This window comes from Lithobates pipiens, unplaced genomic scaffold (genome assembly GCF_037356315.1).
Source record: "Lithobates pipiens isolate NorthernLeopardFrog02 unplaced genomic scaffold, aLitPip1_a1.2 Scaffold_19, whole genome shotgun sequence".
NCBI lineage: Eukaryota > Metazoa > Chordata > Amphibia > Anura > Ranidae > Lithobates > Lithobates pipiens.
This window is the reverse complement of record NW_027507764.1, coordinates 491,561,677-491,589,145: the sequence shown is the minus strand read 5'-3', so window position 1 is coordinate 491,589,145 and position 27,469 is coordinate 491,561,677. Positions and strand designations below refer to the sequence as shown.

The 27,469-nt window shown below is 41.9% G+C and overlaps 1 protein-coding gene across 1 annotated transcript in view; it reads left to right on the top strand.

Annotated features, from left to right (window-relative positions):
• Window positions 1-9,545: 9,545 nt before the first annotated feature.
• The window catches only part of CALB1 (calbindin 1), a 94,132-nt gene continuing 76,208 nt past the window's right edge, over window positions 9,546-27,469 (top strand). Inside the window, exons 1-3 of the mRNA XM_077492998.1 lie at window positions 9,546-9,702; window positions 9,911-9,987; window positions 23,931-24,005. Coding sequence (XP_077349124.1) covers window positions 9,624-9,702; window positions 9,911-9,987; window positions 23,931-24,005 — 231 coding nt within the window. The 5' untranslated portion in view covers window positions 9,546-9,623. The remainder of the gene's footprint in view (window positions 9,703-9,910; window positions 9,988-23,930; window positions 24,006-27,469) is intronic.

Sequence of the window (27,469 nt, the reverse complement as noted above, 5' to 3'; positions counted from 1 at the left end):
ACCAGAAAGAGAAGGAAGAAGGAGAGAGGACCAGAGAGAGAAAGAGAAGGAGAGAGGACCAGAGAGAGAAAGAGAAGGAGAGAGGACCAGAGAGAGAAAGAGAGGACCAGAGAGAGAAAGGGAGGGAGAGAGGACCAGAGAGAAAGAGAGGACCAGAGAGAGAAAGAGAGGGAGAGAGGACAATAGAAAAAGAGGGAGAGAGGGCCAGAGAGAGAAAGAGAGGAAGAGAGGACCAGGGAGAGAAAGAGAGGGAGAGAGGACCAGAGAGAGAAAGAGAGGGAGAGAGGACCAGAGAGAGAAAGAGAAGGAGAGAGGACCAGAGAGAGAAAGAGAGGGCCAGAGAGAGAAATAGAGGGAGAGAGGACCAGAGAGAGAAAGAGAGTGAGAGAGGACCAGAGAGAAAAAGAGAGGGCCAGAGAGAGAAATAGAGGGAGAGAGGACCAGAGAGAGAAAGAGAAGGAGAGAGGACCAGAGAGAGAAAGAGAGGACCAGAGAGAGAAAGAGAGGTAGAGAGGACCAGAGAGAGAAGGAAGAAGGAGAGAGGACCAGAGAGAGAAAGAGAGGACCGGATAGAGAGGGAGAGAGGACCAGAGAGAGAAGGAAGAAGGAGAGAGGACCAGAGAGAGAAAGAGAAGGAGAGAGGACCAGAGAGAGAAAGAGAAGGAAAGAGAACCAGAGAGAGAAAGAGAGGACCAGAGAGAGAAAGAGGACAATAGAAAGAGAGGGAGAGAGGACCAGAGAGAAAGAGAGGACCAGAGAGAGAAAGAGAAGGAGAGAGGACCAGAGAGAGAAAGAGAGGGAGAGAGGACCAGAGAGACAAAGGGAGGACCAGAGAGAGAAAGAGAGGGAGAGAGGACCAGAGAGAGAAAGAGAGGACCAGAGAGAGAAAGAGAGGTAGAAAGGACCAGAGAGAGAGGGAAGAAGGAGCGAGGACCAGAGAGAGAAAGAGACGACCGGATAGAGAGGGAGAGAGGACCAGAGAGAGAAGGAAGAAGGAGAGAGGACCAGAGAGAGAAAGAGAAGTATAGAGGACCAGAGAGAAAGAGAGGACCAGAGAGAGAAAGGGAGGGAGAGAGGACCAGAGAGAAAGAGAGGACCAGAGAGAGAAAGAGGACAATAGAAAGAGAGGGAGAGAGGACCAGAGAGAAAGAGAGGACCAGAGAGAGAAAGAGAGGTAGAAAGGACCAGAGAGAGAGGGAAGAAGGAGCGAGGACCAGAGAGAGAAAGAGACGACCGGATAGAGAGGGAGAGAGGACCAGAGAGAGAAGGAAGAAGGAGAGAGGACCAGAGAGAGAAAGAGAAGTAGAGAGGACCAGAGAGAGAAAGAGAGGACCAGAGAGAGAAAGGGAGGGAGAGAGGACCAGAGAGAAAGAGAGGACCAGAGAGAGAAAGAGGACAATAGAAAGAGAGGGAGAGAGGACCAGAGAGAAAGAGAGGACCAGAGAGAGAAAGAGAGGACCAGAGAGAGAAAGAGAGGGTGAGAGGACCGGAGACAGAAAGAGAGGGAGAGAGGCCCAGAGAGAGAAATAGAGGGAGAGAGGACCAGAGAGAGAAAGAGAAGGAAGGAGGACCAGAGAGAGAAAGAGCTGGAGAGAGGACCAGAGAGAGACAGAGAGGGAGAGAGGACCAGAGAGAGAAAGAGAGGACCAGAGAGAGAAAGAGAAGGAGAGAGGACCAGAGAGAGAAAGAGAATGAGAGAGGACCAGAGAGAGAAAGAGAAGGAGAGAGGACCAGAGAGAGAAAGAGAAGGAGAGAGGACCACAGAGAGAAAGAGAGGGAGAGAGGGCCAGAGAGAGAAGGAAGAAGGAGAGAGGACCAGAGAGAGAAAGAGAGGGAGAGAGGACCAGAGAGAGAAAGAGAGGGAGAGAGGACCAGAGAGTGAAAAAGAGGGAGAGAGGACCAGAGAGTGAAGGAAAAAGAAGAGAGGACCAGAGAGAGAAAGAGAAGGAGAGACAACCAGAGAGAGAAAGAGAAGGAGAGAGGACCAGAGAGAGAAAGAGAGGACCAGAGAGAGAAAGGGAGGGAGAGAGTACCAGAGAGAAAGAGAGGACCAGAGAGAGAAAGAGAGGGAGAGAGGACAATAGAAAGAGAGGGAGAGAGGACCAGAGAGAGAAAGAGAATGAGAGAGGACCAGAGAGAGAAAGAGAAGGAGAGAGGACCAGAGAGAGAAAGAGAAGGAGAGAGGACCACAGAGAGAAAGAGAGGGAGAGAGGGCCAGAGAGAGAAGGAAGAAGGAGAGAGGACCAGAGAGAGAAAGAGAGGGAGAGAGGACCAGAGAGAGAAAGAGAGGGAGAGAGGACCAGAGAGTGAAAAAGAGGGAGAGAGGACCAGAGAGTGAAGGAAAAAGAAGAGAGGACCAGAGAGAGAAAGAGAAGGAGAGAGAACCAGAGAGAGAAAGAGAAGGAGAGAGGACCAGAGAGAGAAAGAGAGGACCAGAGAGAGAAAGGGAGGGAGAGAGTACCAGAGAGAAAGAGAGGACCAGAGAGAGAAAGAGAGGGAGAGAGGACAATAGAAAGAGAGGGAGAGAGGACCAGAGAGAAAGAGAGGACCAGAGAGAGAAAGAGAGGACCAGAGAGAGAAAGAGAAGGAGAGAGGACCAGAGAGAGAAAGAGAAGGAGAGAGGACCAGAGAGAGAAAGAGAGAGAGAGGAACAGAGAAAGAAAGAGAGGACCAGAGAGAGAAAGAGAAGGAGAGAGGACCAGAGAGAGAAAGAGAAGGAGAGAGGACCAGAGAGAGAAAAAGAGGGAGAGAGGACCAGAGAGAGAAAGAGAAGGAGGGAGGACCAGCGAGAGAAAGAGAAGGAGAGAGGACCAGAGAGAGAAAGAGAGAGAGAGGACCAGAGAAAGAAAGAGAGGACCAGAGAGAGAAAGAGAAGGAGAGAGAAAGAGAAGGAGAGAGGACCAGAGAGAGAAAGAGAAGTAGAGAGGACCAGAGAGAGAAGGAAGAAGGAGAGAGGACCAGAGAGAGAAAAAGAGGGAGAGAGGACCAGAGAGAGAAAGAGAGAAAGAAAGAGGACCAGAGAGAGAGAGAGGGAGAGAGGACCAGAGAGAGAAAGAGAGAGAGATAGGACCAGAGAGAGAAAGAGAGGGAGAGAGGACCAGAGAGAGAAAGAGAAGGAGAGAGGACCAGATAGAGAAAGAAGCAGAGAGTGGACCAGAGAGAGAAAAAGAGGGAGAGAGGACCAGAGAGAGAAAGAGAAGGAGGGAGGACCAGCGAGAGAAAGAGAAGGAGAGAGGACCAGAGAGAGAAAGAGAGAGAGAGGACCAGAGAAAGAAAGAGAGGACCAGAGAGAGAAAGAGAAGGAGAGAGAAAGAGAAGGAGAGAGGACCAGAGAGAGAAAGAGAAGGAGAGAGGACCAGAGAGGGAAGGAAGAAGGAGAGAGGACCAGAGAGAGAAAAAGAGGGAGAGAGGACCAGAGAGAGAAAGAGAGAAAGAAAGAGGACCAGAGAGAGAGAGAGGGAGAGAGGACCAGAGAGAGAAAGAGAGAGAGATAGGACCAGAGAGAGAAATAGATAAAGAAAGAGGACCAGAGAGAGAGAGAGAGGGAGAGAGGACCGGAGAGAGAAAGAGAGAGGACCAGAGAGAGAAGGAAGTAGTAAAGAGAGAATGAGAGTGAGAGAGTTGGAGGAGAGGGAAAAATAGAGAGAGCAGAACGAGAATCTGAAGGAGAAAGATACAAAATAGATAATGGGAGGGAGAAAGAGAGGAAAGCGAGATTGAGATGGAGAGAGAGATAGAAGGAAGGAGAGAGGGAGATAGAGAAAGAAAGAGGGAATGATAGGGATCAGGAAATTGAGAATGAGAAAAAAGAGAGCGAGAGATAGAAGGCAAGAAGGAATCAGAGAGAGGGAGATTAACAGTGAAGTATGGGGCCCTGTCATCTACCCCAACCAACACAAATAGGAGTCCAGCCCAAAAAATATATAACATTTAGAATTCTGAAAGCACCTCCATGTCTGATGGCGCAATTCCAGCAAAGGAAAGCGAGAATAAGAGAGAAAGGGAGAATAAAAGAGAGAATTAGAGGAAGAAGGAGAGAGAAAATAAAAGGGAGAAGGAAAGAGAGAATGAGAGGGAAAAGGAAAGAGAGGATAAGAGAGAGAAAAAGAAGGAAAGAGAGAATGAGAGGGAGAAGGATAGGAAGAATGAGAGGGAGGAGAAGAATGAGAAGAGAATGAAAGAAGGAAGAAAGGAGAGAATGAGAGGGAAAGGGAGAGGGAGAAGGAAAGAAGTAGGAACAGAGAAAATTAGGGAGAAGGAAAGACAGAATGAGAGGGGGAGATGGTAGGGAATAAATGAGAGAGAGAATAAGAGGGAAAAGGAAAGAAAAAATAAGAGAGAGAGAGGGGGGAGGGAGAAGGAAATAGAGAATTAAAAGGAGAAGGAAAAAGAAAATAAGAGCGAGAGAGAGAGAGAGAAGGAAAAAGAGAATAAGAGGGAGAAGGAAATCAAGACTACGAGGGAGAGAGAGAGTTAGAAGGAAAGAGAGAATAAGAAAGAGAGGGGGAAGGAAAGAGAGGAAAATAGGAAGATGGAAAGAGAGAATGAGAGTGAGAAGGACAGAGAGAATAGGAAGGAGAGGGAGAAGGAAAGAGAGAGAGAGAATAAGACTGAGAGGTAGAAGGAAAGCAAGAAAAAGAGAGAGCGTTAGAAGGAACGAGAGAATAAGAAAGAGAGGGAGAAAGAAGGAGATAATGAGAGGGAGAGAAAGAAGAAAAACAGAATTAGAGGGAGAATGATAAGGGGAAAGACAGGTATTAGGAGAAGGAAGAAAATAGAAAATGAGAGGGAGAAGGAAAGACAGAATATGAGGGAAAGGGAGAAAGAAAGAGAGTGAGAGGGAGAGAAAGAAGAAAAAAGAATGAGAGGGAGAAGGTAAAGGAAAATAAAATGAGAAGGAATGAAGGAAGAAATGGATGACCACCTTCAGGCTAAGCAGTTGCAAGTACAGTTTCATTACAAGTATAATTTGTCAGCTTATTGACTGTCCTCTGTAGCCATGTTTTTTGTTTTTTTTATCTTTTTTAACTAAACTCCAGGTTTGATCTTAATTACATAGTTACATTGCACCATACAGGCACCATAGATCACAGTGGGCTCCCTGGACTATAGGACATCACTGGATGAGCATAGGAATAAAGTGCCTGGATGGACTACATACTTTGGCAGGCTGATCTACCCCTTTTTTTACTATTGGGGTATCAGGGAATCTTTTTTTTGATGCATTTTTTTCTCTCGCCAAATATGTTAAGATCATTAGGGGGTCCAGCTGTTCAGGAGTGGAATCAGTTTAAGCAAGTTATGTTTTTATACACATATAGAGGTTTCCAGCATCTGCAGCAGACACACAACAGTAATTTCTTCCTGAAAAAGTAAGCCTTGTTCTGCGAAACCTGTTAAAGCTTTCTATGTGTCATTTGTCGTAATCCATGATGGAATACTATATTTGGGGCACTATATCTTGTCATTTGGTGTATTAAATGGTACACTATGATAGTCAATCTGCAATATGCCAAACACAGCACACTACTTTTATGTTCTTTTTTTTGTTTTGTTTTTTAAAGCCCCAACTATTTTTATGGAAGACTTTGAATAAAGCTTAATAATTTTAAAGTTTTTTTTTAATGTGGTGTCTTTAAAATCCTACATTTTACTTTATTTATTTTATTTTACTTTGTTAGGGTTTTTTTGTTTGATGTCACTTGCTCAGCACTGCCGCTTTTCATAGAACGCCTTGTATTTCTTTCAGTGAATACAAGGCATTATCTGATTGGACACGGTGGGGAGGAGAGTAAATGGATTTATGATCTCAATTTCATTCAGTCAGAGAATGCACAGGACCCAGAAGATAGCGGAAATCACTGTAGCAGTGCCAACTACTATGAGATGTGCATATTTACATTGTGCCAAGCTGACCATTGTAACAATTGCGATCAAACCTGGAATTCAGCTTTAAAAGACGAATGCATGGGGTTGATTTACTAAAGGCAAATAGACTGTGCACTTTGCAAAGTGCCGTTGCGCCAGAGCTTAGTAAATTAGGTAAATCTTCAATTTGCAAAGAGTACCCAATCACGTGCAAGGAAAGTAAAGAAACAGCTTTCTTTGCTTGCACATGATTGGATGATGGAAATCAGCAGGGCTCCCCCTCATTTACTAAGCTCTGGAGCAACTGCTCTTGCAGAGTGTGATTGCACTCTACAAAGTGCAACATTGTTTGTTACTACAGGAAGTTATAAACTTGCTGGATTTCTGGCAGGATCAACGCATTTTTTTATTTTATTTTTGTACTTATTTAACAGATAGAACAACATGCTTTCAATCATATACTTAAAGTACAAGTAAAGATAAAACATTTTTTTTAAGTGTTTGGATAAAATGGAGAATCCCTGTCAGGTTTGTATTGCTTTCTGTGCCTCCATTAAGGAGATTCACCCGCTCTATTTGTCGTGGGGACTGTTATCCCTGAGAGTGAAAATGAAAAAAAATCCCAAATTTGGGTTATCATTAGAACAGTAATAGAGGAGAAATCTTTCAGTGGTGACAACCAGGGATTCCCTCACTTTGGAGGGATTTTCTCTCACATCCTGTTTTGGCTACAGGACTGTAAGTGAGGAAAAATCTCCCCAATGGGACACAGAAGGCAAAAAAAAAACTAACAAGGGTTATAGTCCTCCTTCACTCTATCCAAATTTTTTAAAAAATAAGCGAATAAAAGAAGTTCCTTTTTAGGGTTTACCTGCAGGGTTTAATGTGGTTCTAAAGGCTCAAGGTTTTTTTTAACTTCATGCATTCTATGCATGAAGGTAAAAAACCTTCAGTGAGCAGCTTCCCCCCAGCCCCCCTTTATACTTACCTGAACCCCATCTCGATCCATTACTTTGCATGGGAGCCCTGGCTCTCCTGGGTCTCTCTCTCTCATTGGCTGAGACACAGCAGCGGGTGCCATTGGTGCCCGCTGCTGTCAATCACAGCCAGTGAGCAGGGAGTAGGAGGTGGAGCTGAGCAATGCTAGTTTTGACTTATAGTCACACAGAGGTAGGTTGGGAGCGAGCACACACGAGTGCCCCCAGAGCAAGCAGCTGAGGGGGGGTTGAGCCAGGGTGACAGCGAGGGACCCAAGAAGAGGAGAATCGGGGCTGTTCTGTGCAAAACCAACTGCACAGAGCAGGTAAGTATGACATGTTTGTTATTTAAAAAAATAAAAAGGGAACCTTTAGTATCATTTTAAATTATAGCTGCATATTGCTGGTAGTACTCTCTTCTGACTTCCAATATCCTTCAGGGAGTCTGGCTTTACCCCCTTCCCACCCACCCTTAGTATCACTTTAATAGGGTCTGTGCAATCGAGGGGAGGGAAGCAGGGAAGGATTGGCGAGCATGTGACCACTGTGATTGGCTGTCACAGTGGTCACATGATCTGGAGCTGGTTCTTCTGGCTAGCAATTGTTGGCGGAGACCAAAAACTGTCTTTGACAGCTCGGTCTCTATGCTGGGACCATGCAGTGATGCATATGTGCAGCATGTGGGCATTAAAGCCCACCAATTTGCAGGTTAAGATCACCTTACCAGAGTTGCTGACACTGCTGCTTGCATAGCGATCATGAAGTCACACTCCTCCTGCTGAATTCTTCATAATATAAAAAAAAAGTAGAATCTGGAAATTCATACTGGCATTAAAAGCAGGTTTTTGAGGGGCATTAAAAACATTCCTCAAACGCCAATGATACAATGGGCAGCACACAGTGCTGTTTACATTATCAAAACATGAAGCATTAGCATTGCGTCGCTTCAAAGTTGAAGCCTCATGTCGATTCATGATGCGTTTGAAGACTTCCCATTCAAGTCTATGGTAACGCTTTGTAAACGCTCTGGCGGGTGTTTGCGGCGTGGTTTCAGGGCGTTAAAAACAGTTTATTTCCTGTATTGTCACTTTCCATTGTGAAGCAGTTTTACTACTCCTTAATGCTCATCAAACACATTTTTTCATTTGTCATTAACGCTTGTAAAATGCCAGTCTAGTCTAACGCCCATACTAAAGCTCATTGATGCCAGCCTAACGCCCATAATAAAGCTCATTGACACCAGCCTAACGCCCATACTAAAGCTTATTGACGCCAGTCTAACGCCCATACTAAATCTCATTGACGCCAGCCTAATGCCCATACTAAAGCTCATTGACACCAGCCTAACGCCAATACTAAAGCTCATTGTCTGATGCCCATATTAAAGATCATTGAGGCCAGTCTAATGCCATACTAAAGCTTATTGATGCCATCCTAATGCCCATACTAAAAGTAATTGACGCCAGTCTAATGCCCATACTAAAGCTCACTAATGCCAGCCTAACTCCCATACTAAAGGTCATTGACGCCAATCTAATGCCCATATTAAAGCTCATTGATGCCAGTCTAAAGCCCATACTAAAGCTCATTGATGCTAGCCTAACGCCCATACTAAAGCTCATTGACACCAGCCTAACACCCATACTAAAGGCCATTGATGCCAGCCTAACCCCCATACTCAAGGTCATTGACACCAGCCTAATGCCCATACTAAAGCTCATTGATGCCAGCCTATCACCCATACTAAAGCTCATTGACGCTAGACTAACGACCATACTAAAGCTCACTGACGCCAGCCTAACGCCCATACTAAAGCACATCAACGCGAGTCTAATGCCATACTAAAGCACATTAACGCGAGTCTAACGCCCATACTAAAGCTCATAGATGCCAGCCTAACACCCATACTAAAGGTCAGAGATGCCAGCCTAACACCCATACTAAAGCTCATTGACGCTAGACTAATGCCCATACTAAAGCTCACAGACGCCAGCCTAACGCCCATACTAAAGCACATTAACGCGAGTCTAACGCCCATACTAAAGTTCATAGTCAAGCGTGAACAAGCCCCAAGAGTGATTTCCTAGCCCCAGCAAGTCCAGCCAAAGAACGTAGAAACATGGACCACCCCAGAGATGTTCAGGCACAAGGATAAGGCTACTAGGTGTTGTATGAGGCAACATCCACCCAAAACTGACATATCACTTTAGGATGAGCTATGCTGTGCTTTTATACTGATGAGCTATAAATTCAGATTTATAAGGACAGTGAGACTTGCAATAAATCTACAATAGCTGCTGTTCTGTAGATGGAAAAACAATAAACAGTAATAGGTTAAAGTTTGTGCTGTAATTACTTTTTTCCAGTAAGTCAGCAACCTCCAGCCATAAGGCTGCAATCAGTGATCCAGGAAAATAAGCAGCATGCACCCTGTAATATATCATTTATTCATAATTCTACCCTCGAATCTTCCCATTGACAAACCTGTTCTTCTACTTTTTTGCCAAGTTTATTGTTGTGCTTTAATTGCCGGGTGAAGTGTATAGGAGGAAAAGAGGGGGGTGCAGGGAAGTCAAGGTGAGCTGCACATCAAAAGTGACAGCAAAGTAAAAGAAGGGGGTGTGGCCGAGCTGACAGGAGGTGCAGTGGGCGGGGTCACGCTAAAAGCCACTGCCATATATAGACTGCAGGGCTCTCAGCCTGCAACTTGAAGTCCATCAGCCGCTCCAGTTCAGCACCGAGGAGAGCGCAGCACCGGCGGCGGCGGCACTTCCCACCATGGCAGAGACTCATCTACAAGGAGTGGAGATTTCAGCCTCTCAGTTCCTGGAAATCTGGCGTCATTATGACACTGATGGTGAATATGAATAGACTCTATCATCTACTAACCATTTCACTGCCAGAGGGACGCACTGCCCTGGCATGGAAAAGGTTAAAGCTATTTCTTTTACACTTTCTTGCTGCTTTTTTCTTTATCAACTTTTCTTTTCTAACGTCCGGATCGTGTCTGTGTCCGTGTGATGGCACCGGAGGGGATCTGATGTTGTGTTGGTTTGTGTTTGCAGGAAATGGGTTCATTGAAGGGAAAGAACTGCAGAACTTTATTCAGGAGCTTCTCCAAGCCAGGAAGAAAGCTGGACTGGTATGTGTCATTCTGCATGGGTAGTGACTTCACTTCTCTTCTTATTATTTTATTTTATTTATTTTTATTTACAATTTTACAAGCTGGAGTCTAGTTTAGTATTGCAGCATCCCAAAACCAAAGCTGCAAGGATGGCAGATTCAGTTATATATTTTGTCATCCTGCAGGTTGCATTGCGCTCCAAATCGATGGGAGTTTTAACTGCAGCTTCTAATTAAAGTATCAACTATCAGATAAATTTGTCCCCTAGAGCCCAGGGTAGCAGCCAGCCATGGGGCTGATCCAGAGTTTGTTGGATACAAATCCAATAGTATATTGTCTCCCTGGCTTGGAAGACTGAGGACAGGATGCCGGAAAGCCTCATGGTACATGTAAAACACTTAAAAGAACAATATATATATATATATATATATATATATATATATATATATATATAGTTTCTTTTTTTTTTTTGGTGGGGGGGGGTGTATTATTTTGTGTGTCTTTTTAAATATACCATGAGTAGATTTATGTGGGTGGACAGGACCAACTCCAATCAGTTTCTGCCTAGGCTCACAACCTGGTTAATCCCCACAGATTAGCAGAAATAAACTAAAAGGTTACAGCACAGACAGCAAGAAAATACACTGTTGAAAAAAGTAACATGCCCCATTTGTTTAATCTATATAGATAGATAGATAGATAGATAGATAGATAGATAGATAGATAGACAGACAGATAGATAGATAGATAGATAGATAGATAGATAGATAGATAGATAGATAGATTTTTTTTTTAAGCCTACCATGAGAAAGTTTATGAGGGTGAACAGGACCAACGCCAATCATCTTCTGCCTATGCTCACAACCTGGTTAATCCCCAGACATTACCAAAAATAAACTAAAAGGCTGCGGCACACAGAGAAAATAAATTGTCCCCTAGAGCCCAGGGTAGCAGCCATCCATGGGGCTGATCCAGATAGTGTTGGGTACAAATCCAATAGTATATTGTCTCCCTGGCATGGATGGCTGAGGACAGGGTGCTGGTAACTAAGCCTCATGGTATAGGTAAAAAGATATTTTATATATATATATATATATATATATATATATATAATTATTTTGTGGGTGTCTTTTTAAGTATACCATGATAAAGTTTATGTGGGTGGACAGCACCAATTCCAATCAGCTTCTGCCTATGATGCTCACAGCCTGGTTAATCCCTAGAGGTTACCAAAATAAATGGTTGCAGCCCAGACAGCACAAAGTCACAGTTGAAAAAAGTAATACAGCCCTATTGCCTATTGATGTATATATATACATATATATGCATGTGTATATATATATATATATATATATATATATATATATATATATATATATATATATATATATATACACATACATATATACATATATATATATATATATATATATTCATACAGTATATATATATATATATATATATATATATATATATATATATATATATATATATATATATATATATATATATATATAACATATATAAACACATAAGTATAAAATAAAAAATATAAATATTATCAATGATCTCTGATATTTTTAATTGTGTGTTAGACACTCAAGGCTAAAAAAGGAGTCAGGACAGGAATTTGGAGCATTTTGGTTTTGCTCTGATCATGACCTCAATATTGCCATCTTATGAGATCTTCTTGTGCTTTAGCTCTCCTATAAGTAGTTAACTGGATTGAATCAGCAGCTAAGCAGAGTAACAATGTGTAAATGTTTGTGAAAGGCATATATTATTTTGTATGTGTTTACAGTTTATTAAGCTGATTTGGTAATGATGTATCAAAATATTTAATATTATACATGATTTCCTATAAGTAGTTAACTGGATTTCCTATAAGTAGTTAACTGGATTGAATCAGCAGCTAAGCAGAGTAACAATGTGTAAATGTTTGTGAAAGGCATATATTATTTTGTATGTGTTTACAGTTTATTAAGCTGATTTGGTAATGATGTATCAAAATATTTAATATTATACATGATTTATATAGCACCAACATTTTAAGCAGCACTTTACAACATGAGGGCTGACAGTACAATTACAATACAGTTTAAAGTGATATTAAAGTCTCGTTTTTTGTTTTTTTTGTTTAAAAATAACAAACATGTCATACCTGCTCTATGCAGTGGTTTTGCACAGAGCAGCCCAGATCCTCAGCTTCTCTGGTCCGCTCCTGGCCCCTCCCTCCTGCCGAGTGCCCCCAGAGCAAGTAGCTTGCTCTGGGGGCACCCAAACTGAGCCACTGCTCTGTGCGTCCATTCAGACACAGAGCCGCAGCTCGGCCACGCCCCTCTCTCTCATTGGCTCACTGATTTGAGTGAGGGAGAGTCCCGGACAGCCGAGGCTTTCATGCAACATCGCTGGACCGAGATGGGGCTCAGGTAAGTATTGAGGGGCTGCTGCACACAGAAGGTTTTTTATTTTAATGCATTAAGATAAAAATCGTCTGCCTTTAGAACCACTTAAATACAAGAGGAATCAGAGGGCCCTGCTCAATAGAGCTTACAATCCAAGAGGGAGGGTCAAGTGATACAAAGGGTAATGACTATGGGGGGTGAACAGATAGGGAAAATAAAAGTACAGTTGTCAGTTGTTGGGGCGGTATAGGCTTCTCTGAAGAGAAAGGTTTTCAGGGATTATCTAAAAGTAGACAGAGTAGGAGATAGTCAGACAGATTGGGGTAGGGGGTTCCAGAGGATGGAAGAGGCTCGGGAGAAGTCCTGGATGGTTTATAGAATTTGAAAGATGCTGATGAATAATCTGGAAACTTATGTTTGTTTTGATTGCAGATTATTTTGTGTGTGTGTACAGATTGCACTGTGTGTAGTGTGTAGAGTGATCAGTCAGAAATAAACTTAAATTGCATTGGTAGCCAATATGATACTGCATTTTATTCAACTTTTTAATATGCTTTATAGTAACTAATTTCATAATAAATGTTAAAGTGTATCCAAACCCAAGAAGTATAACATATTGCAACTCACCAGTCTTTAGATGTGATGGCTGTACTGTATTCGTTTTCCTTTTTCAAGCTATATACATGTTCAACAAGAATGCTTTTGGTCCTGCCAGAAATACAGTGTACTTGTAATCTCCTGTACACTAAACTGAAATCTCAAACAATGATATCAGCTTAAATATGTTCATAGACCCTCAGCTCCTCAAATGTTGGTTGTAGTCACACAGCCTAAACAATATAATGGAAGAGTAAAAGAGAGAGGATAACCACCACCGGCACCCAGACACACTGCCTCTTACCCTCCTCTTTGGACCCTTATTACAGGGGACAGATGAGCATTGAATGGGAAAAAAAACCTAAAGCCCCGATCACATGATCACACGATCGGATTTTCCGATGGGAAATGTTGGATGTCAGGCTGTTGGCGGAAAATCCGACCGTGTGTATGCTCCATCGGACAAGTGTTGGTTAGCATTTTTTCTAATTTTCCGCCAACAAATGTGTGTTGTCGGATTTTCCCGAGTGTGTGTACACAAGTCCATCAGACAAAAGTTCAAAGTACAAACATGCATGTTTAGAAGCAAGGACAAGCCAGAAGCTGTCGGTCTTGTAAACTAGCGCTCGTGATGGAGAATTAACATTCGTGATGCGGCAAATTATGAAATCTCGAAATGCAGCGCATATTCTCTTCTTCTTTAATGGAATAATAATGAAGCTGCATTGCTGGTGATACTGATGGATTTATTGCAAACACATTTTCAAAGACTTTTTTTTTCTAATGATATCAAGAATAATATTATGTTTTTTTTTTTCTTTTTTTGGGCAAGTTACCACAACACCATTATCCTGTAGTTTTTAAGATCAAAGCTACAACTATGTTGGTGTCCCTTGTTAATTTTACATTGTATTTTTTAAAATGTAACTGCCTACTCCCAAACTGTCATTTGAAGTAAAACACATATCCAAGTATTATTCTACACAATTTTTTTTATTGTGCATTAAAAAAAAATAATAAAATAAAATTATACATGCTATCTGCCAATAGAACTTAACCAAAAAGTGCATTCTATGCATCCAAAAATATAGAAAATATACCAAATCAAATCATTATTCAACCAAAAAAATGATGTCAAAGCAATAACTCCAAGGCCAATAATAAGTAAAACGTTATCTCCTCCGATTCCGCAACATGTCTGGTTGACGAACGGCCATTCAGAAACTAACTGAAAAGTACGAAATGAAAAGTGCGAATCAACACTCACCAAACGGAGCCCAAAGGGTGGCGCAAAAGAGTGGAAAAAACACGTAGTACATCACTCCGTTCGTAATTGTTGGCCAACAATTGTGTGTTCGTGTGTATGCAAGACAAATTTGTGCCAACGCCCTTTGGACAAAATTTCACGGTTTTGTTGGCGGAAATTCCGATCGTGTGTACGAGGCATTACTCTCGATCAACCCCGATTAATCAGGTATTAGTAGGATGGGCACAGATATACAAATCTCCACACTCGATCCCCATATTCAGAACGTTGATTCCATAAAGATCTGAGTGGGCAAGGCAGTAGGTACTGTGAGCAGTGGGACGGCTCCGTCCAGTCCAGACACATCGGAGAGGGGATGACAGCGGATGGCTCACAGGTCGGGGCTCCTCACTGTCACACCTGCAAAGCTGTGTGGACCTATGAGCCATCCGCTGTCATCCCCTCTCCGATGTGTCCGGAATGGATGGAGCCACCGCACTACTCACAGTACCTACCGTCCTGCCCACTCAGATATTTGTGGACTCAACGTTCTGAATACGGGCATCAAGTGTGGAGATTGGTATATCTGTGTCCATCCTGCTAATACCTGATCGATCGTGCTTGATTGAGAGTAAGGGTTCCTTTCCCATTCAATGCTCATCTGACCCCTGTAATAAGGGTCCAAAGAGGAAGGTAAGAGGCAGTGTGCCTGGGTGCCGGTGGTAGTTATCCTCTCTCTTTCACTCTTCTATTATATCCTATGGGTTTTGAGACTACAACCAACATTTGAGGACCTGAGGGTCTATGGACATTTTTCAAGCACTGCACCTATTTTTATATATTGTTTTATTGCTGTTCATCAACATTGTGCTGGCTGCTTGAATGTTTATAATTTATATGTAATTAAGGTTTATCTAGCACAGCAGACACTTATTACAATGATACCCGCTTTCCTATCTATCTTCTGTGGACTCTAGAACATCTCTTTCTTATGTATTAGTGTTGAGTAGAGGGGGAAGTGTTTGTAGTCCAAATCAGGAGAGCAGCCTTATTCCGCGTACACACAAACGGAATTTCGGCCAGCAAAAGACCGATGAGAGCTTTTCATCGGAAGACCGTGTGTATGCTCCATCGGAATTTAGCTGGCCGTATTCCTGCCAGCAAAAATTTGAGAGCATGTTCTCGATTTTCCCAGTGGAAATTTTTTTTATCAGAAATTCTGATCATGTGTATGCAATTCCAACGCGCAAAAACTCACGCATGCTCAGATTCAATTACGAGATGGAAGCTATTGGCTACTAGGTATTGAACTTCCTTTTTTCTAGTCCTGTCGTACGTGTTGTACGTCACCGCGTTCTTGGCAGTCGGAATTTGGCATGACCATGTGTATGCAAGACAGCTTGAGCGGACTTCCGTCGGAATTCCGTCTGGAAAACCATCAGACCTTTTTCCGACCATAATTCTGATTGTGTGTACGTGACATAAGGCCTTGTTTTCGCTTGTGGTGGGGAGGAGGTAATAACATGTGGTTGAGATGTATTTTCACCACCCAACAACTTCTGCTTAAAATGCAAAGGCAATGGATTAAGGTATACACATGCTGCGGTCCTGATGCAAACTGCATAAATTATTCCCCCAACACGTTTGGCAGGCAGTACTCAACCCATTAAACTTAAAGCAGAACGAAATCATCCTATCATTTTCAGCCAATCTTGGTTTATGTTTGATCTTTAACTGCCATGATGCTGCACATGTGATCAGTTATGACACAGCCATTGGATGGTTTTACAGTTTGGTTGAGAGCACAACCAATGTGACAATTACATTCCTGAGATGTGCCGGGAATGTAACGTGTTTTTTTTTAAACTGTTAATTCAATGGGTTTAATTCTGCTTTTATAGGGCCACCCTGCAACCTCATGCAATGCACATGATTGCAGGGAGATGGTGTGGGTTTTTGAGGGTAAAACAGGCAGTCAGGCAGCAACATAATCCCTCTTCACTGCCTATCAAGCATCCAATGAAAAGCAATCCACTGTAGGTTGCCCTTCAGAAGGTGATGCCAGGTTAAACGGGCCCCAAGGGTGACAATGCTGCTTTTCAGATGCAATATAGTGAGTAAGCGTTGTCACCCTAGGAAAGTGTGTTACTGGCAGGATCATCGGGAGAAAAAAAGTCTGAAAAATAAAACGAATGCAGCAACCACTTTTAAGGATGGGTAAGCTACAATATATTACTTTTTACTACAAGAGTGATATGCAATATCCTATAACAGCCAATTAGAAATCAGCATTCACTAGACTTAGCACTCTAAGCTGATGAAAGCTGAATTGTTATTGGTTGTTATGAGATACTCTGCTTTCTGTCAGTTCTAGAACAGAGAATCTTCGGATTGACAGCACACCCACACAGAAAGTAAAGTATGAAGTCTTTATTGAAGCATAAATATTAACCATTTCAGCCCCTGAAGATTTGGCTGCTGAATGACCAGGCCATTTTTGCGATTCGGCACTGCGCCGCTTTAACTGACAATTGTGTGGTCGTGCGACGTTGCACCCAAACAAAATTGACATCTTTTTTTCCCACAAATAGAGCTTTCTTTTGGTGGTAATTTATCACCTCTGCGGTTTTCATTTTTTGTGCTATAAACAAAAAAAGAGCAATGATTTTGAAAAAAACACAATATTTTGTACTTTTTGCTCTAATAAATATTCCCATTTTGTTTTTAAAAAAAGCTAATTTTTTCTCAGTTTAGGCCAATATGAATTCTTCTACATATTTTATGGTAAAAAAAATCGCAGTAAGCGTATATTGATTGGTTTGCACAAAAGTTATAGCATCTTCAAAATAGGGGCTAGATTTATAGTATTTTTATTATTATTCTTTTTTTTTACTAGTAATGGCGGTGATTTTTATCAGGACAGCGACATTATGGCTGAAACATCGGACACATTTTTGGGACCATTGGCATTTATACAGCGATCAGTACTATAAAGATGCACTGATTACTGTAAAAATGTTGCTGACAGGGAACGGGTTAACACTAGGGGGCGATCAAGGGGTTAACTGTGTTCCCTGTGTGTGTTTCTAACTGAAGGGGGAGGGGACTGACCTAGAGGAAATGACAGATCGTGATTTCTAGATATTAGGAACTCACGATCTGTCACGCCTCACAGAACAGGGATTTGTGTGTTTACACACACATGTCCTTGCTCTGACTGTCATGCCTGCGATCGCTCGTAGCCGGCGGTCATTGCAACCGTCGGCCACGAGCATGGGCACCCCAGCAGCGTACACTTGTTATCCCATTTAAAGGAGCTGACGTATAGCTACAGCGGCTCGTGGGAGGGATCGTGCCGACCTGCCACCATATAATGATAACGGCTGGTTAGCAAGCGGTTAAAGTCACTGGATGGGTACAGGCAGGGGAAATGCAGGTAGGTTGACACATTTCAAACTATAGAAGTGCTTTGTCAAAGCACTTCTATAGTGTGAAACGCGTCAACCTACCTGCTTTTCCCCTGCCTGTACCCATACAGTGCTTTTAATATTTATGCTTCAATAAAGACTTTATACTCTACGTTCTATGTGGATGTGCTGCCGATCCGAAGATTCTCTGTTCCATGTTTTCCGGTGTAGTGTCAGGGCGTGCTCCCCTACTCCAAGAAGCAACATTGGCGCGGTACTGATTGCATCACCTGTGAGCAGCGATCTCTTTTTCTCTACTCGTTTGTGTCCGTTCTATTGCTCTTTTCTCCAGGTTGTTAAATAAAGCCATTTTTGTACCATCTGTGTAATGCGTTAGATAATCCCAGACCAGTGAATATGACCTTTCCTTACTGCAAAGCTTATGTCAGGAATCAGTAGTGATTACCATCTGACACTTATAATCCTCTAATGTAACCTCTTGTGTGATCTTCCTCTGCTCTGTGGCGTTCATAACTACAGCTGTCCCTCGGAGCTGAAATAACTAATATTGTGTATAATATCAGCATATTTTTATTGTGTGTCCCGGCTTTTAAAATCACATTTTTTTTGTTTGAAATCAAGTTTTCCATTTTAATGTCACCTTCCTGTTGTTCATGTTTTTTAAATTCAGTTTGGTGACAATTTTTTTTTTTCTAACAAAACGTATGTAACTTTCTGAAACATTCGCAAAGTCATCCTGTTTCTAAATGTAAATGTTTAATGAACCTGCTGAACCATTAAAACGTTCATTTCAGTCCAAGAAATGTTATTCACTGGAGCATATAGATTGCATTAATTCCAAACCTTGATGAGAAGCGAGTGACCTTTGTATTTCAAAATATACCCACCAGTCTACAGTTCTGGGGCAGAGGATCTCATTTCAAAGAAACCACGTAATGCAAGAAATATGGGCACTGCCAAAGATAACCATCTTCTGAAAATGCTAAATGCTTGACAGCATCTGGGTTAAATACTTTGAGGCAGCTACCTGGAACAAGCACATGGGCAACTAAAGTGAAGCTGGTAATCTTGATCTACATATTGATTGGAGATCAATGACTCAAAAAGTGCTGGAGAAACAGTGACAGCATGATAGCCAGGCAACTAGCATTTTCAGAAGGATGGCTTAGTAATGGCAGTTCCATATCTCCTCAGTAAATGTTTATTTTAAAGACAAAATGTGGAATCAAAGCAATCTTTTTAAATAGCACCATACAAATCTGAATAATCAGCAGTATCAAATGACAAGAAATTGAGAGCCTTTCCTGTCCTAAAGGGAATATAAATTGTTATCTAGTGTATTTATGAAGACTGGTGTCTTAGAGATGGAAGTCGATGACTGTCCCTGACCTGCACTAATCCTCTGAAATGTTACTGTTCTGTACTGGTTCTTCTGTGCCTGCTGTGATCTAATAATCTCTATCTTGGGCTCTGTGCCCTCTGCTCATTACCACAACCCTTTCTCTCTGTTATCTCTCACCTCCTTCTCTGACATTCAGCTTCCTAATACCCAGCATTTCACTTATTTACATCAGCAACCCAAATTCTCTTTCTTACACTCTCTCAGAGTCCTCTCATCCTTTCTTTCTTTCTTTCTTTCTTTCTTTCTTTCTTTCTTTCTTTCTTTCTCTCCCTACCTTTCTTTTCTTCTCCATTCCTTCCTTCCTTCCTTCCTTCCTTCCTTTCTTTCCTTCCTTTTTTCTTTCTTTCTTCCTACCTTTCTTTCTTTCTTTCTTTCTTTCCTTCCTTTTTTCTTTCTTCCTACCTTTCTTTCTTTCTCTTACTTTCAATTCCTTCCTTTCTCTCATCCTTTCTTTCTTTCTTTCTCTCCCTACCTTTCTTTCCATCTCTTACTTTCCATTCCTTCCTTTCTTTTTTTGACTCTTTCTTCCTTACTTTATTTCTCTCTTTCTTCCTTTTTTTTCTTTATCTCTTCCTTCCTCCTCTTTCGAACTCCCTTTCTTTCTTTCTATCTTTCTTCCTCACTTTCTTTCCTTCTATCATTTTCCCTTCCTTCCTTTCTTTCTTTCTCTCTTCCTTCCTTCCTTCCTTTTTCTCTTTCTTTCTTTCTTTTCCCTTTCTTTCTTTCCATCTTTCTTTCTTCCTTTCTTTCCTTTTTTATTTTTTTTCCCTTCCTTTATTTTTTCTTTTTTTCTTCCACCCTTTCTTTCTTTCTTTCTTTCTTTCTTTCTCTTTCTGTCCTTGTCTTATTTTCCCTTCCTTACTTTTTTCTTTCTCTCTTCCTTCCTTACTTTTTTCTCTTTCTTCACTCCTTTCTTTCTTTCTCTCTTTCTTCTTCCCTTTCTTTATTTATTTTCTTCCTTTCTTTCCTTTTTTCTTTTTTTCCCTTCCTTTCTCTCTCCCTTTCATTCTTTCTTTCTTTCTCTCTTCTTTCCTTCCTTTTTTCTCTCTTTCTTCCACCCAATCTTCCTTTCTTTCCGTTTTTCTTTTTTTTCTCGTTTTTTTTTCTCCCTTCCTTTCTTTCTTTCTCTTTCTCTCTTTCTCTCCATCCTTCCTTCCTTCATCCTTCTCCTATTTCCCTTCTCTTTACTCCTTTCCTACTTCTTGTATCTCTCTCTCTCTCCCTTATTTCTTCCTTTTTCTTTCTCGCTCCCTTCTTTCCTTTTTCTTTCTTTCTTTCTCTCTCCCTTCCTTTCTTTCTTTCTCTCTCCCTTCCTTTCTCTCTCCCTTCCTTCCCTCCTTTCATTTTTTTCCCTTTCTTTCCATCCTTTCATCCTTTTCTTCTTCCTTCCTCTCTCTCTCCCCCCTTTTTTATCCTTCTCTATCCTTCTTTCTCCCCTCTTCCCTATTTTCTTCCTATCTCCCCCCTCTTTTTTCCCTTCTCCCTCCCACCTTCTTTCCTTGCTTCGTTCTCTAGATGTCTTTCTTTCTTACTTTTTCTTCTCGTTCTACTTTTCTCTCCTCTCATTTATTTGTTCAGCTTTCTCTCTCAACCATTTTCCATCTTTCAGCCATTCTTTCTTTTATGTTTGATAGAGATAATGGAGTTCTATTAGAACAGGACACTCAGTGCACAGTCTAGTAGCACTGGAAAAGTCGAGCCCTATGTCTACACCCCAGCTCTCTATGTAAGCCGCTGTCTTCCCTGATCACATGCATGTCTTAGAAGACTGAGCAGGCTAATAATTGCTATTACACAAGCTGCAGGCAGAAATCTTCTTAGTCTCTCATTTAAATAACTGAATATAGTGTTTAACCTCAGAACACACAGCCAAGTATGGATGACTTCAGTCCAGGGGAAAAGGTGATACTGTTATCTCTGCAAACAATAATAAAAAAAACAGTGGAAGGAAAAGCATGTGAGAAGGTGAAATAATATTTCATGTTCCATCAACCAATTATATCTAATATAATGGAATAATTAGGACCCCAATAAAGATGCTTTTGGGAATCTGCAGCACAGACTGGCGGGATTACAATAATTATAATAAAATAGGTGAGCGGTTTCATTTTAGTCTGTAATCGCTCATTGTGTGAAATTATAAACGCTTTTTACAATGTGCTCCTGTACATATGGTACATTGAATAAAACATACATCTCAGGGTTTCCAGGTGTCCCTATTCTGGAAGCACAATCCCTATTTCATTCTTCTTTCCCCTTTCTCTATAACCGTCCTTCATTCGGGTCTGTAGAATACATTTACCAAATACTTACAAATATGTTTCTATGCACTATATTGTGCTTAACTGCTTCAATCCTGGGCACTTTCACCCCCTTCCTGGCAAGGCCAATTTTCAGCTTTCAGTGCTGTCGCATTTTGAATGACAATTGCGCACTCATGCAACACTGCTTTCTTTTGGTGTCACTTAATCACCACTGGCTTTTGTATTTTTTGCTAAAAACAAAGCAAAAAACAAACACGAAAAATTTTGAAATGAAAAAGTTTTTCATAGTTTCTGTTATAAAATGTTGTAAATAAGTAATTTTTTCTGATGTGCTCTCATGAGGCTGCACTGATGAGCACTGATGATGTGGCACTGATGGGAACTGATGAGGTGGCACTGATAGTCACCGATGAGGTGGCACTGATGAGGAGGCCCTAATATGAAGCACTGATGGGCGCTGATTAACAGCACTAATATGCAGCCCTGATAGGTGACACTGATCGGCACTGATAGGTGGTACTGATGAGCACTGATAGGTGGCACCGATAGGCACTGATTGGCGGCATTTATGGTCACTGACAGGTGGCACGGATAGGCAGCACTGATGTGCACCGATTGGTGGCACTGATGGGCGGCACTGATGAGCAGACACTGATGGGCACTAAAAGGCAGCACTGACTGTCATCACTAATGGGCACTGATTGGCATCACTGATGGGCACTGAATGGCATCACTGCTGGGCACTGACTGGCATCACTGATGGGCACTGACTGGCATCACTGATGGGCACTGTTTTGTCTGCACTGATCATCAGGGCACTATTTTTTATCTGTGTAAATCTCCCCTGTAAGGGAGTACCGCTGATTGGCTCTTCTCTCTTCACACGCTGTCAGTTTGAGGAGAGATGAGTCAATACCTGGCATTTCCATGTTTACATTTGATTGGTTTGATTTCCATGTTTACATTTGATTACATTTGATTGAGCTGATCACATGGGTAAAAAGCCTCGTCATCGGCTCTTTATCAAGATTGGTGATTCTTCCAGATCTGTGCAGTAATCCAGTGTGAGACTTTTCATGTGTGGGAGGAGCTTCCTTTAATAAAGACTGGTCACTGCTGCTCTTCTCCTGATGCAGGGTGACTGGTCTTGTCTCCGCCCCTGCCTGTAGTTTTCTGCAGGCAGCCCATAGAGGGGGAGCCTGCTGGGTCCCTCCCACACCATGCACTCTGCACAGGTTATGTACAGCACAGTGAGGATGACTTGAAGTTCAGTTGTAAAGAAGAATTCCAGGTATGGATATTTTTACATTGGTTGCATTGGTGCAGCTGGGACCAATGTAACTATGTAGTGTATATACCATACCTGTGGGATCCCTGTGGAAGCAGGAAATAACTGTAGCAGACACAGCTTTCCACTAGCTTCTGGGTCCCGTGCTGAATGGCTGCCTTGCTGCATTTTGAACACAGGACTTTGCCCCCTCAACATAAGCAACATTCAAAGTATGTTTTGATTTTCTTCCATGAATTAAAAAAATGTTCTGATTGGACGAGGTGGAGAGCGTGATGTCATTGCCCCATCTCTACACCTTTTCCAATTAAAAAAATGCTTTCCATTCATGGAGAAAAAGCAAAGCGTACTCTGAATGGCACTCGTGCCAGGGGGTCAACTTCTTATGTTACAATAGGGCAGCCACATGGTACAGGACCCAGATGCTAGCGGGGATCTTTGGAGTAGTGGTGTCTAAAACAGTGATTTCCAGCTTCTAGAGGGCTCCTACAGGTGTGGAATTTACATTGCTGGACCAATGTAGCTATGTAAAAAATGCCATATCTGAAACTCTTTAACATTATTAGAATGAACAGATTTCTACATATACACCCACTGCCAACTCCTTACTGCTTTTCACATGGAGACTGACTAGCCACTAATCAGGCTGAAACCTGTTTTCAAAGTTTGAATGTGATTGGTGATACCTAGGTTGGACTTAATAGACGTGTGTCTTTTTTCAACCTCACCTACTATGTAACTATGATACAGTGAGCCGACATAAAGGAAGTTACCAAGATCAGGTTTGAGGAAGTGCGCTCCCAGTGAACCTGTGAAGTGCTTCCTGGATACTGGCTACAACAGATTACAGAGCACTCAGGCTAAAGCACACTGTCTGAGGAAGTGTTTGTTGGATTGCATTAGAGGCACAGTGTGGGTGGCACAGTGGTGTAGTGGTTAGTCACCTAGCAGCAAAAGGGTCCATGGTTCAAATCCCAAACACGACACTACCTGCCTTGAGTTTGCATGTTCTCTCTGTGCCTGTGTGGGTTTCTTTGAGGTTCCTCCCATGCGCCAAAGACATGCTGGTAGGCTTATTGGCTCCTGTGTAAATTGATCCTAGTATGTATATGTATGAATGTGAGTTAGGTAGCTTAGATTGTAAGCACTTTGAGGGCAGGGACTGATGTGAATGTACAATGTATATGTAAAGCACTGCATAAATTGACAGTGCTATATAAGTTCCTGAAATAAATAGTAAATAAACACATTGATTACCTTCACTAATTGCCTCCTAAATGTTTAGCTATATTTAACACAAAATCATTTAACAATTATTTTATATTTTTCAGGAATTGTCAGAGGACATGAAGGCCTTTGTGGAGCAGTATGGACAGAACAGTGATGCAAAAATTGGAATAGTTGAGGTACATCTTCTTTATCTGAATAACATTGTATGAGGATGAACTCACTGTGCCAGCAGATGAATAGGCCATGGAAATATTTCAGTTGCTGTGTGATGAAACATGGTCTCTGTCTCGGTCTCTTTCTCCTATTGGGCTCCATTCACAAAGGGGTATCTTACTGCATCCAAGTATGCGGTAAGATACCTCACAGTGTTTTGCAAACATTTTTTGCCATTCACTAACAAATGCTACTAAATTACTGCATGAGTTATTTTATGAATCATGCAGTACTTTCGTAGTGAAATCCTGCGGTAATATACCAGCGGCGGTAGCCAGCATCTTTAAAACAGGCTGTAAATAACTGGTTGTTCAGGAGTAGGCAGCCGCCGGCATCCTTAACAACTGATGCTGGCAATGAAGTATTGAGTAAACAATCAGTGTGGGGTCCCCCTTCCAATCCATGCCAGGCCCTTCGGGTCTGGTATGGATTTTGAGGGAAACCCCCATGCCACAATTTAGAAAACAAAATGGCACCCCCCAATCCATGCTAAACTCTTATTCAAGCATGCAGCCCAGCAGGTCAGGAAAGGGGGGGGGGGGTGAGTGAACACTCCTGAACAATACCAAGTTCCCCCAAAGCACCTTGTACCTTGTTGATGGGGACAAGGGCCTCTTCCCCACAACCCTGGCCATATTATTTACAGGTGGCCACCTGCTCCTTTACAGCCAGTACACATTCCATAAATACTGCATGCCTCCATCGCTGCAGCGACGTCATCTGTAAAATGGCGCTGTTTTTAGTGCCGCTTTACCGTAGTTTTAGCGGCGCTATTTGGCCACCAGTGGGATGGTTTTAACCCCACTAGCAGCCGAAAAGGGGTTAAAACCGCCTGCAAAGTGCCGCTGCAGCAGCGCTATGCCAGCAGTATTTATTTCAATGGGCAGGAGCATTGAAGGAGCGGTGTATACACCGCTCCTTCACCGCTCCAAAGATGCTGCTAGCAGGATTTTTTTGGGCGTCCTGCCAGAGCACCGTTCCAGTGTGAAAGCCCTTGGGGAAGTGAACGGAACAACTGTTTTAGGGAGGTTTGCAGGTGCTATTTTTAATGCTATAGCGCCTGCAAAACTCCCCCAGTGTGAACGGGGTCTAATACTCTATCTGTATTTATTAAGGTAATTGTGGTGTTGGCAGTGAAAAGCAAAGTATCTGTTTCCAGTAAAAGGTTAATCAATTGTTTTTTTTATTCATATATATGTATATACTGTATATTGAAGCTTTTATCGTACAAATGACTTTTACTGACTATTTATTGAGAAATCTCTGATAACGATATTATCAAGTGTTGAACGTTCTTTGTTTTGCCTCTTGTTTGGCTTCCTGCTATGGTAAAGTAAAGTCTCTGTTGCCCAGCAATTATCATTTTCTGGTTACTTTGGTGCAGGTGTGGTGTACCTTGGCAAGTTACTATATTGTTTTAGTAGATTGTTTTGAACTAAGCACCTGGAATTGCATATCTACCTTGTTGAGTTAAAAATGATTCCCTTGATTCAGCCTAAAGTGTACCTACTCTATACGTTTACCTATAACCATTAGAGTATTGAGTGATTAGTTAATACACCAGGCACGTGATGGCTTGACAGTTCAGTTGAGAGCACTAACAACTGTGACAGTTATGATTCGTGACGTGCCTTGACTGTAACCATTTTGGGAAAGAGGTGAGTTTATTTCCGCAGCTCCAGTCAATAGCTGAGTAAACTGACCAATCAATGTGGCAGATGTGTTTCAAGGAAGGGAATGAGAAAGCCAGGGAATTGAGCACAGCTGGTAATGAGTCTGATTTAGAAACGCTTGAGATTTTGTTTCTGCTTGTGTCCCCAATAAGATGCTGCCCAGGTGATAGGTGTCAGACAGAAAAGGAATTAAAGGAGAAATTCAGTAGTTCATTCTGCACTCCTGTGACCCCCTTGAAGCCCGCTGTCAGCTGACGTCACAGAGCTGGTACAGGCTGGAGCAAGATTGCAACAATAAAGTCAGGATCCACCCACAATCCTCGGCTGTCACTAGGCTCAGCCTCTCAGCGAGCTGCTAGGAGGCTGCGCCAGCTACTCCCTCCCCCTCCACTGCCCAGTGCTCTAGTGAGCATGGGGGGGGGGGGGGGGGGGGGGGGCGTAGCAGAGAGTTGGTGACTGCTCAGAGAGCTCTAAGAGCCTAGCAATAGCCGATGTTTGATCTCTCGGTTCTCAGTCTTAGAACCGACGAGGGACAGATGCAGCATCAGACCAATGCTGCATCCACCTAGGTAAGTATGATTTTAAAAAAAACAAAAAAACTTCTCTTTTAAGGGGAAGGAAACACAACAGAGACAAATACTGTAGCAGTTCTAGCTCTGTCTATATGTTTTTTCTCTTATTGATTCACGTGTAAATTTGAATTACTAATTAAATTTTTAATAGTAAATTTATATATTTTCAAATATTAGAGACTGATTATTCCGCTACACAAACCATCCCTCCTAAAGCAGCAGCCATTCATATTCTGGGTCACACACAATTTCTGATAAAGACGCATCGCAGTAGAGCTGAACAATCAACTGTCAATGCCACTAGAACTTGTATCTAGCTGGCTCATGAAATAGGAGTCCCTTTAACATACTGTAAATATGAACGATAATATGAAGATATGTATATTATTATTAAAAAAAAACTGTAACAGAAAGTCAGTAATTAAGTCAAATTTTCCATTTTTTTATGTTGGCTCTTGTAGATAATTTGTAGGTATGATGTGGCATATATGTTCTTTAATAAGATGGCATATATGTTCTTTAATATGATGATGTCTAGTTATACATGTAGCCCTACTCCCATAGGAGCTGCCAAAGTTAGCTAGTTCATCCCCAATAGAGTAGAGGTTGCCCGTTCACCTAAGCACAAGTCCACTCATTCCAGCTTCAATAAACAGTCTAGGGGTTTGTCTTTTTGTAATTTATTGCTTGCAGAACTTGTAACAGGAGAAGGATTGGGGCATGGGATACTCCAAAACACTCAGTAATATTAAGCGCAGAATTGTGGCTATAGCTAGGGGTGTCCAAACTTTTTTCAAAAAGGGCCAGATTTCATGAAGTGAACATGCGTGTGAGGGCCGGCCATTTTGCCTGGCATTTTTTGAACCATTAAAATCAAATGCAAATTAAATATTTTATGCAAAGTTTATTGTAAACGGCATACTATTCATTTCATAACATTAATGACAATATATGATGATATATAATATATATATATATATTTTCTTCTCCACTCAGGGTAACGATGAGCTCAGGTGTGTTATGTTTAAAAAAATATATATAAATCTCTATCTCTATATATTTCTCTCTCTCTCTCTCTCTCAAAAGGAAAGGAACCACGTTCCAGTTTGATGTGGCCCCCCAAGTATATCCATCTGTGGCCCCCAAAGCTCGAGCATGTTTTTATGCTGTTAGTATATCTAT